This window comes from Zootoca vivipara, chromosome 2 (assembly GCF_963506605.1).
Source record: "Zootoca vivipara chromosome 2, rZooViv1.1, whole genome shotgun sequence".
NCBI classification, from domain to species: domain Eukaryota; kingdom Metazoa; phylum Chordata; class Lepidosauria; order Squamata; family Lacertidae; genus Zootoca; species Zootoca vivipara.
In genome coordinates, this window is record NC_083277.1 from 13692096 (window position 1) to 13704484 (window position 12389).

Here is a 12389-nt window from a genome sequence, read left to right on the forward strand (position 1 = left end):
AACACCACAGCCAACCACAAATGAACAACCACACCCTAGACCAACCCCAACCTCTCTCACCACCAAAGGAACACAAGGGAACAGCAGAGAACCTGCACAAGCGACGCTGACACCAAACCCTACATATATTAAGTAAAATAGAAACATTGTCACCCGACCCCCCCATCTCCCCTCACCTCTTTCCCCCTTTACTTCCTAATGTCTCAACAAATGAAACTGATTTGTAAAAATGTTACATGGGGGGGGGGGAAATACGAGAGAGAGACATTGCACATACTTTTGTAAATCAAGAAAATCTTTAATAAAAATACATTTGTAAAAAAAAAAAATCAGGGATGCAATATTGTAAGAGGGCAGAATGACAGGACAGAAATATTTAATTCAAGCTGCTAGCATTCAAATTGCAAGTATTTTAAAATGTTATGAACACCAGCAGGGTTGTGGGGGGGGGGGGAAACACACATGGCCATCTGAAGCAAGGGAAATTTCAAAAAAAGTAACTTTATTCTCTCTGTTACATAATCCTTTTAAAAGCACGCAAATGATGGCTAAGACCAAAAAACCTAAAAACAGAACTGCCCTTTTATGAGGGAAGTGTGACCTGCATGTTCCCAAATCAGTATCGTGTCAAAGATAATAAAATAAGAATTAATTTTAAAAGTGGGAATTTCTCCCTATTAGCAATCAAATCACTCGAGGGGTTATGTCCCAATCTGTAAGGACCCACCTGCACTAAACATTTAAAGCTGTATCGTGCCACTTTGAACAGGCACGGCTTCTCCCAATGAATCCTGGGAGCTGTAGTTTGTGAAGGGTGCTGAGAGTTGTTAGGAAACCCCTACATGCCTCAATTTCCAGAGTGGTTTCCAATCATTCCCCATTCCCAGGGAAAGTCTAGCTCTGCGAGGGAAATAGGGTGCTCCTTACAACTCTCAGCACCCTTAACAAACTGCAGTTCCTAGGACTCTTTTGGGGGGAAGCAATGACTATTCAAAGTAGCATGATATAGCTTCAAACGTATTGCAAATATGGGGATTAAGCCTGCCTGATTCTGACCTCATACCACTGCCACACTTGTCCACTCTTTATAGTGGTTCCCCTCCTGCAGGAAACTCCTGCCTAGGCTCTCAGATTCACAGGCACCTGACCTAGAATGTCACGTGACTTACCTAAGCCCGTCACCCACCAAAAGAAATGTGTTCCTCACCAGTGAGACCTCCCCATTGCAGCTACAAGCCTCTTTGTGTAGAAGCGAAGCAGAGGCGTGCACCGTGAGCCCCGTTCCAAAATTGCACCCCAAAACCCGCCCCTTGACATTTCCAAAAGAGAGAGTAAGGCATGAGCAGCTGTTTAAGTACAGACCACTCTTTGCGATCACAGTCCCTGGTCATGGAGGGGACCCAATTGCGTGGAATGGCTGCAAAGAGGCAACTTTCCCCTTTGCAGTTGTTGAGGGACAGATGTATATATATATACAGTATACTGCATTCCTTCATATGGAGGGAAAGAATGGTGGAAAAAAAGCACAAGGAAATAAATGCAAAAAGCTCAAAGTGAGCACAGTTAGACGCTTCTTCCAATTGCAATATCCTGAAATGAACCTGCTTTCTCCCCCAAAATAATTTTTGAAAAGGTTTTCTGGTAGAGTTCACATTTTTTGTTTGCCCCCGACACCTGCACAGTGAGGGCAATTCTGAAATCTGTTCATTTCCCCCCGTCAAAGGTACGGGATCAATACCCCTAAAATTTTTGATTGTCTGCAGCATTTTATATATATAAAAAAGGATAGAAGGAATCATTATTTCAAAACACAGTAATGACAAGGAGGGCCTCTCAGCCTTCTTGGAAACATGCAAATAAAGCAGATGGGGAAACAATCTAAAACCTGCGGTCAGGAAACAAAGTCCTGCCTGAAAACCAGTTAAAATGACCGCCCTTATATAGTCACAGATAAAGCTCTAGTCAGTGCAGGCACCCCCAAACTGCCGCCCTCCAGATGTTTTGGCCTACAGTTCCCATGATCCCTAGCTAACAGGACCAGTGGTCAGAGATGATGGGAATTGTAGGCCAAAACATCTGGAGGGCCGAAGTTTGGGAATGCCTGCTCTAGTGTGTCACTACCTTTCTGGGTGGGGTGATAGGGCCCCCCCACTCAAGAGTCAGCACTTCAGAGCGAATCCTCTCTCCCGCAGCTGGAAAAAGGGCCTGATACTCTCCCCAGCAAATGACCCCGAGTGGAAAGCAAAGATGAATTCGTCGGTCTCGGCGTCAAAGAAGCCCACCCAGCCTAATGGATAGTCCAGGGCCACCAGAATCTTCTTGGGCTCCTTTGTCAACATCAACGGTGTCGTTTTGGGGAAAGTTAGGGCCAAGACTTCGCGAGGCAGGAACGTGTCGCGAAACGGCTTCCTCAGAGCCCAGAAGCCCTCGTCAGGGCTGACGTTGAAGCTTCCTTTCCTCGCGACCGAGTCTCTCGCCACCCCCAGGGTCCAGCTGCCTTCTCCCAACACCTCCACCGTCCACCATTGCGTCCCCGAAATGAACCTCTCGCGGCCGAGCACACAGACCTCCCAGTCAAATCTGGCCGAATGTTGGGAAACGTTCTTCTTCCTCCATTCCCTCTCCTTCCACAACGGTTCCCATTGCACACTCTTCAGGTCCGGAGAGAGAATGAGATAGGGGTGTGCTGTGTTTTGATCCAGAACGACATTCACTGCAGGAAAGAGGGAAGACTGAGCAGCTTCAGGGAAGAAGGCGGTAGAGGTGCGTGCCTTGCATGTCGAAGGCACCAGGTTCAATTCTGGGCATCTCCAGGTAAGGCTGGGACAGACCTGTGCCTGAGAAGCCGGAAGGTCCCTACCAGTCAGAGTAGACCAGGATTCTCCAAATACGGATCTCCAGCTACAATTCCCACCACCCCTGCTAGCTAGAGTCTGAGATGATGGGAGTTGTAGTCCAAAAACAGCTGTAGACCTAAGTTCAGGAAACCCTGACTGTACTGAACTGGATCGGCCAATACAGTCATACCTTGGTTCATACCTTGGTTCTCGAACACCTTGTGATTCGGACGTTTTGGCTCCCGAACGCCGCAAAGCCAGAAGTGAGTGTTCCAGTTTGCAAATGTTTTTTGGGAAGCCGAACGTTTTCAGATTGAGTGCAGGAAGCTCCTGCAACCAATCGGAAGCCGCGCCGTGGTTTCCGAACGTTTTCGGAAGTCAAACGGACTTCCGGAACAGAATCCGTTCAAGCACCAAGGTACCACTTTTGTTGGAGTCAGTACAACACAGCTTCCCATGCAAAGGATAATATTCAGCTGTTGCAGAATCACCCCCCAACCCCTTCCCCAAAACCTCAGCTGAATGTAGGCAGGAGGCACAGCAAACAGCCACAGGTTCCTCAACCAATTTTGTGAGTTTGTGGCCGGAGTGCCATTTCATCTCCCACTCATAGAATCATAGAATCATAGAGTTGGAAGAGACCACAAGGGCCATCCAGTCCAACCCCCTGCCAAGCAGGAAACACCATCAAAGCATTCCTGACAGATGGCTGTCAAGCCTCTGCTTAAAGACCTCCAAAGAAGGAGACTCCACCACACTCCTTGGCAGCAAATTCCACTGCCGAACAGCTCTTACTGTCAGGAAGTTCTTCCTAATGTTTAGGTGGAATCTTCTTTCTTGTAGTTTGAATCCATTGCTCCATGTCCGCTTCTCTGGAGCAGCAGAAAACAACCTTTCTCCCTCCTCTATATGACATCCTTTTATATATTTGAACATGGTTATCATATCACCCCTTAACCTTCTCTTCTCCAGGCTAAACATACCCAGCTCCCTAAGCCGTTCCTCATAAGGCATCGTTTCCAGGCCTTTGACCATTTTGGTTGCCCTCTTCTGGACACGTTCCAGCTTATCAGTATCCTTCTTGAACTGTGGTGCCCAGAACTGGACACAGTACTCCAGGTGAGGTCTGACCAGAGCAGAATACAGTGGTACTATTACTTCCCTTGATCTAGATGCTATACTCCTATTGATGCAGCCCAGAATTGCATTGGCTTTTTTAGCTGCTGCATCACACTGCTGACTCATGTCAAGTTTGTGGTCTACCAAGACTCCTAGATCCTTTTCACATGTACTGCTCTCAAGCCAGGTGTCTCCCATCCTGTATTTGTGCCTTTCATTTTTTTTGCCCAAGTGTAGTACTTTACATTTCTCCTTGTTAAAATTCATCTTGTTTGCTTTGGCCCAGTTGTCTAATCTGTTAAGGTCATTCTGAAGTGTGATCCTGTCCTCAGGGCATTGCACCTCATCCTATGCTGTTCCATCTCCCGTACGCCCTCATTGCAAAAGTAGCCCCCCTGGGTTATGCAGAGGGGGCTCTCTTGGACCCCAATGCCTAAGGACCACCTCCTGCTAAAATGTCCCCTCTCTCTCTGTCTCCCCTGGGAGGTTACCTGTGTTCACAGCTTGCTCCAAGTTGCTTGCATCCATAGCTCGCTCCAGGGAATCTGCGGAGGAGGGGGAAATTGCTCAAACCCTCAAACATAAAGCAAATGGCCATGTGCAAGGAAGGAACTTCTGCAGAGAGTCTGAGGTACGTTTCCGAGCACAATTCAAAGTGTTGGTGCTGACCTTTAAAGCCCTAAATGGCCTCGGTCCAGTATACCTGAAGGAGCGTCTCCATCTCCATCATTCTGCCCGGACACTGAGGTCCAGCACCGAGGGCCTTCTGGCGGTTCCCTCGTTGCGAGAAGCCAAGTTGCAGGGAACTAGGCAGAGGGCCTTCTCGGTGGTGGCGCCTACCCTGTGGAACGCCCTCCCAACAGATGTCAAAAAGGAAAACAACTACCAGACTTTTAGAAGACATCTGAAGGCAGCCCTGTTCAGGGAGGCTTTTAATGTTTAATAGATTATTGTGTTTTATTCTGGGGAGACCCAGCCAGATGGGCGGGGTATAAATAATAAATTATTATTATTATTATTATTATTATTATTATTATTATGGAACCTGCTTCTGCCTTACTTCACCTGGCCTAGAGTGGGGCCTGACAGACTACAAAAGGACTGCTATCGCCCAGCAGAGAGTACTGCTTACATTCTTTTAAACTGCTCTGTAATTGCATTTTTTAAAATTATTTTAACTCTGTGTGTGTGGTTATCCAGCCCCTTTTGTATATATTTTATGTATTTTGTGTTTTTATATTGTAATTTTATCTTGTGAACCGCCCTGCGGTATATCAGTTTTATTTCAATGGTGATTTTCATGAACAACAACAACAACAACAACAACAAAAATCAGCTCTCTCAAGGCACAGAAAACCTTACGGAGTCAGCATTTAAATTGAGATCATGCTGTTTGGAGTAACATTTTATTCTTGAAGCCTGTACAACATGTCTATCGGGAATAGCAAGTCCAACAACATACGGAGGTGAAAGTGAGGGGAGGATTCCCAAAGCAGGAAGAGGAGGCACTTTCCATTTGTGCTGGTGCACTCTGAGACTTTTTGCTAATTGGGGCAGAGACAGAGCAATGGTGGTGCTGTATCTGCCCATTTATACCCATGAAGCCTTTTCGGTCAACCATGCCCACCTGCCCTACTGAGCATGCCACAAAGGGTCGCCTGGCATCCTTAGGTGATAGGTGGGCATGGGGTCACATACCCTTGATCGGTCCTACTTGGCTCACAGGGGAGTGGAGAAACGACAATCTGCTCCAACAGTTGCATCCAGTTCCTGCCCCCAGTTTAGATTATCACCCTGTGGCCATCAAAGGCACCCACCTTCCAAAATACTACCGACGGGACCTGTTATTTATTCAGTGGGCTGCGTTTGCCTGAGCCTGAGTCTGGATTATGGATTCTGAGCCCCCGTGTTCTGATTCGATACATGGTATCCAATCACAGGACATTTCAGGATTTGGGCCTCTGCCATTGGCCCTTAAACTCTGAGTCATGATTCACAGCTTGGAAGTTGGGACACAGCCAATCGCGTTAGGAGTGGGAGTGGTCCAGGCCTTCAGAAATGTATATAAGCAGTTGCTTTGCCGCTGTTGTCGAGTTCTGTTAGTTCAATAAAGGTTCTTGATGTTATCATTGTGTCTTGCCTCGTGGGAACCCACCTACTCTTCAGGACCTTCACAGGACCTGCAGCTATCATGACTTGTAGCCACCAAGAGCCTTTTGTAAACTCATCTAAGACAGCAGCCTTACAACTTGTGGCGGCAAATTCTGTAGCTGGAATATAGATTGTGTGAAGGAGAAACAGAAGCAGGCAATGCCTCTTTTTTGAACACCTACTGAGGGACCTTGCAGGGGAATGGATTCCCAACCCCCTTTTTAAACGACATTCGTTGCAGAGGAGTGTGAAATTGGAGCTTTCTGAGAACACTTGTAGCCATTTCCCTTCCTTCAAATGTCAACTGTGTTGGAATATTCTGGAAAGAACTTGAGAATTGGTCTTGAACAGGTTGCTGGGCAATAGAAAAATCTACCCAGCAACAGGTGCCTTTATTAAAGGCGTGTGATCAACAAGGGTCAGTGTGCAAATGAGCATGAGTCTCTGGCCAGATGGGTGGAAGAGGAAAGAATTGTGTTATTTTATTTGTATTCAACCAGTGTAACTTTTTGTAAATAATAAAGATACTCAATTAAAAGGAGACTCTGCTGCAAGTCTATTAGAAGAAGAAAACCCAAGAGTAAACGCTGCGTACACATCAACAAATTGTACCTTTGTAATCCTCCATGGCCTCCTTTAAAGCAATGCTTTTCTGAACGGCGATTCTGAAATGGGGTTCCAAACAGGAATGAAGGTCCACCACAGGCTCTACTAAATTCTCTTCACACCTGGAAGGAAGTACAAAATGATAAATTAATGACATTCTCCCGTGAACTTGTATCATTAAAGGACAAGACAGGCTTTTAACTCAAGAACCACTCTTGAACAAGTGCCTGGGCCTGGCGTTTTAAAGCTTGAGACCTCTTGTACGTTTTAAAATTTATTTGTAGTAAAAATAAAAAAGGCAGACCACTTAATCATAAAAGGGAAAAAAAACCTCCAAGTGGGTCACATAAAACAATGTAAAATAGTAATTAAAAAAGAGCTTCTCTCCTAAAGTAGGGAGAGACCTCCTGGATCAGGCCAAAATTGTATCCTTTTGTCGTTGACAAAATATCCACCATGAAACCCCCAAAGCAGGTAGACAGCTCTCAGATTGCAGAGGAAATAAGAAAGTCACAATCTTCCATATTATCCCTACGAAGAAAACTGCTTGCAGCAGTTGATTGTATCTAAGGAATATTAGAACCATATTTTGCAGAGATCCATTTATGCTTGTTTTTTTTTAAAATGAAAACAAATGTGTGAGGGGGCGAGGACCTCCCCCCCCCCGGAAAAATAGCAGGGCAGCACCAACTCAAAATTAAAAGAGACAAACAACAGTGTGAACCACACACAGTGAAGGAAAACGGTGTCATTTGTTTGCAGGAACACCCCCAGTGTGACCGAAACTCGTCCATGCAAAGAGCAAAGGACACAAAAAGGGGAGCTACATACCTACTGATTGCATGGCTAACGTCCTGAAAGAAAGAGAGAAATAAATCTCAGCTACACAGACAAAGATTGCCAGAAGAAATATCAACAACCTCAGATATGCAGATGACACAACCTTGATGGCAGAAAGTGAGGAGGAATTAAAGAACCTTTTAATGAGGGTGAAAGAGGAGAGCGCAAAATATGGTCTGAAGTTCAACATCAAAAAAAACTAAGATCATGGCCTCTGGTCCCGTCACCTCCTGGCAAATAGAAGGGGAAGAAATGGAGGCAGTGAGAGATTTTACTTTCTTGGGCTCCTTGATCACTGCAGATGGTGACAGCAGTCACGAAATTAAAAGACGCCTGCTTCTTGGGAGAAAAGCCATGACAAACCTAGACAGCATCTTAAAAAGCAGAGACATCACCTTGCCTACAAAGGTCCGTATAGTTAAAGCTATGGTTTTCCCAGTAGTGATGTATGGAAGTGAGAGCTGGACCATTGAGAAGGCTGATCGCCGAAGAATTGATGCTTTTGAATTATGGCGTTGGAGGAGACTCTTGAGAGTCCCATGGACTGCAAGAAGATCAAACCTATCAATTCTTAAGGAAATCAGCCCTGAGTGCTCCCTGGAAGGACAGATCCTGAAGCTGAGGCTCCAATACTTTGGCCACCTCATGAGAAGAGAAGACTCCCTGGAAAAGACCCTGATGTTGGGAAAGATTGAGGGCACTAGGAGAAGGGGACGACAGAGGACGAGATGGCTGGACAGTGTTCTCGAAGCTACCAACATGAGTCTGACCAAACTGCAGGAGGCAGTAGAAGACAGGAGTGCCTGGCGTGCTCTGGTCCATGGGGTCACGAAGAGTCGGACACGACTAAACAACAACAACAAAACACATACAGGTCTTCCTCTTGTCCTAGTGGCGATTTCTTTGTCTGTGGAAAGCAAATGGCCGTTCCTAGGATCATGCCTCCTTCATTCCAAGGGACCGGAAATGTGCATATGTGATTCCAAGTCTCACCTGCAAGAATTCACTTGGGGGCTGCTGGCACTTCCCTCCCATCTCCGTGATTAGCACATTGAGCCGGGAAATCTCCTTGGAGACTCTGGCGAGGTTTTCTTCCTGCTTCCTCTCCAGCTCTTTGGTCAGGTCTTCCAACTGGTCTAGCCAGAGGTGCTGTTTCTGAACGAGGAACTCGTGCATTTTCTCAAAGGCGGACGTGATATTCTGCTTCTCTGTTTCTAACTGCTCCTGGGAGTGGGAGAGAAGACATTAAAAAAATTAATAATAATAAGGGAGAAGAGCAGGGCCAGATTTAGGTTTGATGAGGCCCTAAGCTACTGAAGGTAATGGGGCCCTTTATATGTCCAGCTGTCCTTTGTCAACAACAAATTGCCACTGTTTTTGTGTGTTGAATATAATGCTATATGGTAATTTATGGACCTCATAGGTGTCTCTCCTTCATGGATCACTGCCTTGTCGTGGCAAAGGGGCTTGAATAACTCAGAGAAGCTATGAGCTATGCCGTGCAGGGCCACCCAAGATGGACAGGTCATAGTGGAGAGTTTTGACTAAACGTGATCCACCTGGAGCAGGAACTGGCAAGCCACTCCAGTATCCCTGCCAAGAAAACTCCATGGACAAAGACAACAGGCGTGCTCTGGTCCATGGGGTTACAAAGAATCAGACACGACTAAACGATTGAACAACAACAACATCATAGGTGTCTAAAGCCATTTCACATAACAAAATACAGTGGTACCTCACAAGACGAATGCCTCGTGCAATGAAAAACTCGCAAGACGAAAGCGTTTTGCGATGTTGTTGGTGACTCGCAAGACGAAGCTTTCTATGGCTGCACTTCGCAAGACAATTTTTTTGGGCAGTTTTTGTTTTGTTTTTGTTTTCCTTTATTTTTGGGGGGGCCCCCCAAGGGAGTGGGGCCCTAAGCTACAGCTTCTTCAGCTTATAGAGTGGTGCCTCGCTAGACGAATTTAATTCATTCCACGGGTCTTTTCTTATAACGAAAAATTCGTCTAGCGAATCCCATAGGAATGCATTTATTTATTTATTTATTTATTTGCCCATAGGAACACATTAATTGAATTTCAATGCATTCCTATGGGAAACCGCGATTCGCTAGATGAATTTTTCATAAAACGAATTCGTCTAGCGAGGCAACCTCCTCTCAAAAAATCCTTTCGTTAAGCGGAAATTTCGTTAAGCAGGGAATTCGTTAAGCAAGGCACCACTGTACGTAAATCCAGCACTGGAAGAGGTGGGTCAGGTTGGGGAACCTTGGGCCCTTCAGATATTGCTGAACAACAAATCCCACCATCCCTGGTCTTTGGTTGTCTTTGTTGGGGCTGATGGGAAGAGAAGCTCCCAAGGGACAGCTGGGAGAGTTTACCTCTTTCGTAGTGAGATAAGAGTTAAGATCTACAGTCATACCTCATGATACATCCGCTTCATGCTGAGTCTTTTCAGGTTACGGATGCGCCAAACCTGGAAGTCCAGAACGGGTTACTTCCGGGTTCAGTGTGTCTGTAACCTGTGTGCACATGCACAGAAGTGCTAAATCACATTTTGCGCATGTGCAGAAGCATCACATTGCATCACACGCATGCGCAGATGCGGCGATTCATGTTGCGGCCTTTTCATGTTGTGAATGGGCGGCCAGAAGGGATCCTGTTCGCAACATTAGGTACCACTGTACCTGTGAGAGAGACATGGGAGTAGCCAGGATTTTTTGGGGGGTGGGCAGGCTTTCGTTAGGGGGACAGAATTTCAGATTTGTATTTATTTTTACTGCCACTCCCCCTTGGCTATGCCCATGGAGAGAGGATTTGTATTCTTGTTTTTCTGTTTTTATTTTTGTTTAGACTAGTTTATTCTGAAAATCTTAATAATTAATTTATTTATTTTTTAAACCATCTCGAGGGCACCAAGCTGGGGAGGTCAGAATTATAAAAAACCGACACGACTGGTTGCTTAGAACTTGCGGGTACAGAAAAGGAGGCACCTTGCCTCAATATCGTACCCACAATTTCTCTGGCAAGAGATTGTCTGCATGAAATTTGCTGGAGAGGCAAACCCCTCCCCCTCTCAGCCCTGCAGGTTGACCTTGACGGGTGACCTTATCAGTCACTTGGCCATGATGTCATATGATGGATAGGTGGGTGGCCCCTGCCCAATCTGTAAATACCGGCCCACAGATTCCCCACCGCAATGACATACACCTACCAGACATTTCTGCCTTTTCTCCTCTTTAGCTAATTTCCGGTCCAGAAGCCCTTTCCTCTCTTGCTTCAAAGACTTCACACGGACACCAATTCTCTCCTGAAGAGAACAGAAAAGTCATTTAGCTCTGTCAGGGGTTCAGCCCACCTGATGTTAACCAGTCATTTCCTTAGAAAACAAAGCCCGATTCAAGGCAACAAATTCTCCCCCTGCCCTGCCTGCCTCCCCTTAAGCACCTATTTTAAACTCAGATGTTTAAGCTAGGTGCTAAAGGACTCCTGAAACCAAGTTTACAGTTGCCAAAACGGAATGCCTAGTTGCCATTTTGGGGTAAGACGGCTCTAAAGTCTTATTTTTCAAATGATGGACAGACTGCCATTGATTCTCAGTTAAACATCTGGCTAGTTCAGATGACAACCTTCAGCTAGGTTAAGAGCTTTGAGAACTTAAAGAAAAGTCACTTAAAAAAAGAAGAAGGTAAAGGACCCCTGGACGGTTAAGTCCAGTCAAAGATGACTATGGGGTTTCGGCGCTCTTCTCGCTTTCAGGCCGAGGGAGCCGGCGTTTGTCCACAGACAACTTTCCATGTCATGTGGCCAGCAAGACTAAACTGCTTCTGGCGCAACAGAACACCGTGACAGAAACCAGAGCGCACGGAAATGCCATTTAACTTCCCGCTCTACCTATTTATCTACTTGCACTGGTGTGCTTTCAAACTGCTAGGTTGGCAGGAGCTGGGACCGAGCAACGGGAGCTCACCCTGTCGTAGAAATTCAAACCACCGACCTTCCGATTGGCAAGCCCAAGAGGCTCAGGGGTTTATACCACAGTGCCACCCACGTCCCTTTTAAAAGTCACTTGATCCAGGGACAGTTCACATACAGTATATATCAGCCTATTTCTGCCTCTTTTCCTTAACGGTGACTGTTCTTGCTCAGGATCCACAGGAGAAGCATTTGGGTTCCAGATATTCATTCCGATTGTGCAGATAAAATATAATGGATAGAATTCTACAGGGTGGGGGTATTAGTGTGTGAAAACAGTCCAGATCCAAGGATCTCCAGATGGTGGAGATGTCAGACGCCATCCTGGCACCCAGGCATCTTCCCTTGGCTGCAAGTGGCTGGTAGCCAGGTGCAAAATGCGCCCGGCGCCTGGCTAATTTCAAACGCTGCTCCTCACCCACCTGCTACGGCAATTTCCTACCTTATACTGGTGAGCAGCCTCTTCAGCGGGAAACACGCTGTGGCCTCTGTGCAAGTTGGACCTGGTGCACACCATGCAGATGGGGACTTGGTCATCCATGCAGAAGAGTTTCAGGGGTTCCCTGTGCCCCTTGCATACCCCACCCTTTCCCTCGGCTTCTCTTCCCTCCTGAACTTTCTTGACAAGCACGGTAAGGTTTGCCAGTTGCCGGTTTGGGCTGAAGTTATTTGGCTCAAGCTTTTCTCTGCACTGCGGGCAGGAAGGGTCTGCGTTGGACTCTCCCAAATGTCGGGTGATACAGGCTTGGCAGAAGTTGTGCCCGCAGTCTACAGTCACTGGGTCTTTGAAATACTCCATGCAGATGGGACAGGTTGCTTCATCGTAGAACGACGTGGTGGTGGGACCCCTGCTTGCCAT

General features: G+C 46.4%; 1 protein-coding gene across 1 annotated transcript; it reads right to left on the minus strand.

The window, feature by feature from the left end:
- Nucleotides 1-2159: 2159 nt before the first annotated feature.
- On the minus strand, nucleotides 2160-12389 carry LOC118080109 (zinc finger protein RFP-like). Its single transcript, XM_035105039.2, has 7 exons — nucleotides 11973-12389; nucleotides 10770-10865; nucleotides 8547-8777; nucleotides 7545-7567; nucleotides 6720-6835; nucleotides 4448-4501; nucleotides 2160-2713 (listed from the first exon to the last, which is right to left on the minus strand). The coding sequence occupies exons 1-7, from the start codon at nucleotides 12387-12389 to the stop codon at nucleotides 2160-2162; spliced, it is 1491 nt and encodes a 496-aa protein (XP_034960930.2).

Excerpts from the sequence above, each read along its gene's own strand:
- LOC118080109 (XM_035105039.2), bottom strand. The coding sequence starts at position 12,389 with ATGGCAAGCAGGGGTCCCACCACCACGTCGTTCTACGATGAAGCAACC. Across the intron at positions 6,836-7,544 it reads GTTAGCCATGCAATCAGTAG|GTGTGAAGAGAATTTAGTAG; the intron begins GTATGTAGCTCC and ends ACTTCCTTCCAG. Across the intron at positions 2,714-4,447 it reads GGAGCAAGCTGTGAACACAG|TGAATGTCGTTCTGGATCAA; the intron begins GTAACCTCCCAG and ends TCTTTCCTGCAG.